This window comes from Egretta garzetta, unplaced genomic scaffold (genome assembly GCF_000687185.1).
Source record: "Egretta garzetta isolate BGI_Z169 unplaced genomic scaffold, ASM68718v1 scaffold797, whole genome shotgun sequence".
In the NCBI taxonomy this organism is placed as follows: domain Eukaryota; kingdom Metazoa; phylum Chordata; class Aves; order Pelecaniformes; family Ardeidae; genus Egretta; species Egretta garzetta.
In genome coordinates, this window is record NW_009260172.1 from 57,436 (window position 1) to 62,395 (window position 4,960).

A 4,960-nucleotide genomic window follows, 5' to 3' on the forward strand; every position below is an offset into this window, starting at 1 on the left:
AAGTGAAGGGGGAGAGGGAAGGGAAAGGGGGAGGAGGGGAGGGAGGGCGAAGGGAGAGGAGGGATTGCTATTTCAGAAGACATTCATAGAAAGGGGTAGCAAATTCTGTGACCACGTTTAAAGGAAGTTTCCTGGGACCTAGAGAGAAAAAAAGAAGCCCAAAGAAAGAAAATAAAGGGCTATGATTTCCTTGTCCTGTTGCTTTGTCTCTGGCTCCCTCTGCCTCTGGAAGAGTAGCCACAGGACACAAAGATGCCCAGCTGGTCACTGCACGCCCAAGTTCAGATTAGCTGGTGCTTCTCTCCTGTTTAGCCCGACTGCTTTCTCTGAAGGGGAGGACTCAAAGCCCGACAGCCTTTTAGTTTAACCTGAAGAGCGTGTGCCGCCTCTCTCTCCAAGAGCTCGCTGGAGGTGGAGGAGAGGGGAGAAAGAGGAGGACTTTAAAGTGCCCGAGGAGCTCCCGATGCTAAGAGGAGACAAACATTCCCGTGGACGACGCAGAAAAGACAAAGCTGACTGATTTATTGCTGTTTTCCGTAATTTTTTTCCTCCCTATCCTTTGGCGCACACCAGTGTTTGGAGATCTTTGAAAACGCAAAACAAAATACCAACCCCGAAGCCCCAACCCCTTGGCTAGCTCTTATGGGAATGAAACACTCCTCCCGCTGCCTGCTCCTGAGGAGGAAGATGGCGGAGAACGCTGCCGACAGCACGGAGGTAAGGATGCGAGGCAGAGCTCGGTGCCCGAGTTCCCCCAGCACAGATCCCTTAGCAAAAGCAGCAGTAAGTGCCGATTAACTTCCCTGTCGCCCGAGAAGTTGGGTGGGCCGGGCGGGGATGAGGCTCTGTGCGGGGGACGGGGAGGAGAGCGGAGAGGAGAGGAGGGTGTGTGCGGCGGTAAGAAGAGGGGGCGATGATTTGGTTGTTGGAGGAGGCTGAAAGGGGCAAAGAACGTCGCTTGCAACAGCGCCTTAGCCGGCTCAGTGCTTGTCCCCTGCCGGAACGCCGTGGAGCCTTTGCTAGGAGCGTTCGGGGGACTTGAGGAGTATTCGTGTCTCTGCAGCCTTCTGGGTATTACCAAGCGGAGCTTCCCGAGGAGGGACGGAAAGAGCATTTACCCCTTGCCCCGGCTGTCTGAGCAGTGCCGAGAATAACTTTCCATTGCCTTCGGGCAGGGGTACCTACTTGCCTAGGGCTGTCTTGACCTTACTGAGACTTCTTAAGGGATACAGCAGTGTGTGAAGTCTCAGATCTGGAAAAGCAGAAGGATGCGGGATGCAGTCTCAGCTTCTCTGCGAGCATGTGAGAAGGAGACAGGCAAAAGTGCGACTGTGTGCCAAACTCCCGTTTCTATTAATAGACTGCCTAGCACTCTGAACGTTTAACATACAGTTAAGCGATGTGGAGCACAGCCGTGTACAGACCCCCAAGGACATTGCACCCCAACCAACTTCCAGCACGTTTGCCCTTACGTGCACCGATGACACCGACCTTCCTCCCCAGTTGCCCTGCAGAGGTAATAAACAAAAGCACCACTTCAGTGTGAGTGAGCACATGACTATTCCCTCCTTTATTCTTTAAATGTCTCTGCCAAATGTCTCCTCTTTTCAGTCCTCCCAGTAGGTGTCCTACTCCCTCATGAATTCCACATTTCTCTTCCCAATAGGGCTCTCTTGCTTGACCTTCATAAATGTGCCTCCTTTGCCATGCCAGGTGAAGAGCAGAATTTTCTTAAATTAATGTGATGTAAGCACAAATCCTGCTACTGCATTACAACCCCATAGAGTACTGTTTGTAGAAGAGGCATCTATAAATAGTGAGAAGTATGGCTGCACATCTGTAAACTGTCGTAATACTGACAGGACATATTGCATTAAAAGTCCCAGGATCCTGGGCAGCAAGGAGAAATGTGCAAGCACAGCCAGTTCCCTTCAAAGCCATTTTTCAATGGAAATTGTCTTCAGACAGGGAAAATAGGTGAAAGGAGTTCTTTAAATATTCCCCTTCTATTTCAGTTCACTATTAGTACATTTTTGTTGTTTAACTGCTTTTGTCTTTCTGCTCGTGCAATGCTGCACACACTGCAATGTCATTTTATGGAGAAGGCTTTGTTAACAACAGTTTCATTCCAATGCTGTATACAGGTTAGGAAAATATTAAAATGCTGTGCTTCCTCTCCTCAGAGTATCTATCCATCAGTGACAGATTTGTGAAATACAAGTGAAAATATTGCAGATTAGGCATATCCTGCTGCTCTTGTACCTTAAGAAAATCAGAAGGGATACATTCATAACACCTGCCAAGATATTTTCTATTTTATTAATTTTTATATTTGTGATGTTAAGATCTGTTATGTACTGAGAGAAGTAGTCTGCATACATGCAGACTTAGAAGTGCACCAAGCAAAATATGCCAAGACCTTTGAAGCTCTTTCACTTGTCAAGCATCTATATTTAGCAAAATCATATGATACCAGTTTGACCTTCAAACCTGTATTTCTCTATCTTTCTCCTGAAGTTGGCAAATGTTCTGTGACAGAAAGAATATAGGACAGAGCATCTCACTTATGGACTTACCACAGTGTCAGAGGCAATAAGGAATTGGTATAAATTTCCTTCATTTGAAACCAATGGGGTATCAGTTAATATGCATGATTTGATACTCAGTTTCTGAAGTACTTTCATGCCATGGTGATAGGCATGATGTAAAAAATGTCAGCTATAATGAGAGATGAAGAGTTAAAACACTTAATAAATGGTCAAAATGCCCCACTTCCAAATCATTCAAAAAACATTCTGGTTCTTACTCGGTTTGATCTGAGCCAATTATATTACTGCTTCATAGTGATTTTTTTTTTTTTTTTTTTTTAAATCTACCACAGCTAAGAGCATTACTCAAACTTTTGGTCAAATATGGCAATTATGCTGTTTCAGTAGTAGGGCAGTTTAAAAAAATACATTAAGACAAAGAACATGGACACTGTATCAGAAACTCTTTATTCCCTTAACTACCCTCTGATGACCATAGTGCTAGCTTATTAGCCTAAAGAGCCTAAAGAGCTAATGACAACAAAAACGAACTAGGGAAAACCAAAGCTACAGTAAGACAATGCTCACTGATACCTCAAACAAGAATACAAGGGAGTAGAAAAGCAACAGCTCACTAGCATTACTTTCTAGTCAAGGAGGACACTTTGTGTTACAAGGAAATGTACAGAAGTGTGCTCCCATGGTACCAGATTGTACAGACATTTACATTGCCAGTATCCCCATAGCCTTATATCTTGATACAAAACATACTCAGGTGAATGGAAGTGTTGCCATGGGCAGTGTTGGATCTTGCATCACGCTCAGAATAGTTTTGTAATTTTATTGCACTGGTAACAGCCTGATATCAGTTTGTTTGCCAGTTTAAGTGGAACCAGTGGGTTTTTGCATGTGTTTATAGCAGCCTGAGAGTACACAGTGCTTTGTATAAAAATAAAAGTCAAGGTGAATAAAACCGTAAGTCTTTTCTATTTAGAGGCTCACTGAAGGCCATGGGGTCCCACTAATAGGAAGCTTGCTAGAATGTTTGTATAAATAACAGATCCAGAATTGAGTTCTCTGGAAATAATTAAAGGCACTCAGACAGAAAGCAAAGTGAAAGAGAAATTGTTCTTTGTAGAACATACATACAAAGATTCTGCAAAATTCATGGTGCTGACCTGCTGTAGATCTCGGTTTTTTTATTTTAACTGTATTAAATGGAAGCTGTATTAATAGTAGGCCTGATATCTTGATGGGAAACAAATTTAAAGAAGTGAGATTTCAGAAGAAGTGTGCCTCAATGTAGCTTGTGAACCTATGCCAAGTGAAGGGAAGAGCACAAAGTGCACATCCAAGAGATATATATATCTACATGTAACAGGTTAGTTGCTGACTGAAACAATTCTAGAACCTGAAACTGGGCTGGTTTTGTACAGTGCAGTTGCATAGTAGCTTCATAAAAGGCAATTCTTATGCTGAAGACTTAGCAGAGAGAGTCTGTAGAGAGAAAAGATGCCTGTTTCACTGCTAAGAATGGAGACATTAGGTAATTTATTAATGGTAGCAAAATAGAGTCCTTCCTGAATGTTCTATTACACAAAGCTTGGATTTTGGTTAGAAAAAAAAAATTCTTTTGAAGGTTTGGGGTAACAGGCAAAATAGATATACTTCCCCATAAAGATGAATATAACAGGCACAGTATCATAAGATCCAGATTTGTGAAAGTAACTGCACTGTTATCAGGAGTTGGGAGATTACAATGTCCTATCTGTGAAATCCAGCCATGCCACTACTGAGAGCAGTAAAAATCCATTGAAATCATGAGCTTCTCTTTGTGATCCATTAATAGGAAGAGGGTTTTCTCCCTAATCAAAGTACCAATGAACAGAAGCAGAGCAAGAGTGTGCCTAACAGAACAGTGGACTGAATTTGTTCAGTAAACCTAAGTTTTGTTCCTGGCTATTACACTGGATGATCTTGTAGATATAATTTAATCCTCTGAGCTTTCCCATTTATACTGTTGAATTCTGTGATTTATTGGTGAAACGTGCTGTAGCAGATTATTATGTGGTGTTATTACATTGCTTAGAACACCATAAATGAATGGACATTAATGAGTGGGTGATGTTTACCCAAGAGAGAAGTAGCGCTGCTATGTGGTATATACTTCTTAGCTAACAGAAGACAGATCTGGCATGGTGTCACATAGCTAGCTGAAGAACAGAACAGAACGGAATAGAACAGAACGGAATAGAATAGAATAGAATAGAATAGAATAGAATAGAATAGAATAGAATTGAATCGTTTAGTTTGGAAAAGCCCTTCAAGATCATCAAGCCCAACCATTAACCTAACACTGCCATTCCATCACTAAGCCATGTCCCTAAGCATCTTGTCTATACATCTTTTAAATACCTCCAGGGATGGGGACT

General features: G+C 42.5%; 1 protein-coding gene across 1 annotated transcript in view; it reads left to right on the forward strand.

Moving 5' to 3' along the window:
- The first annotated feature begins 627 nt into the window (after positions 1-627).
- The window catches only part of PRMT8 (protein arginine methyltransferase 8), an 81,618-nt gene continuing 77,285 nt past the window's right edge, over positions 628-4,960 (forward strand). Inside the window, exon 1 of the mRNA XM_035897137.1 lies at positions 628-717. Coding sequence (XP_035753030.1) covers positions 643-717 — 75 coding nt within the window. The 5' untranslated portion in view covers positions 628-642. The remainder of the gene's footprint in view (positions 718-4,960) is intronic.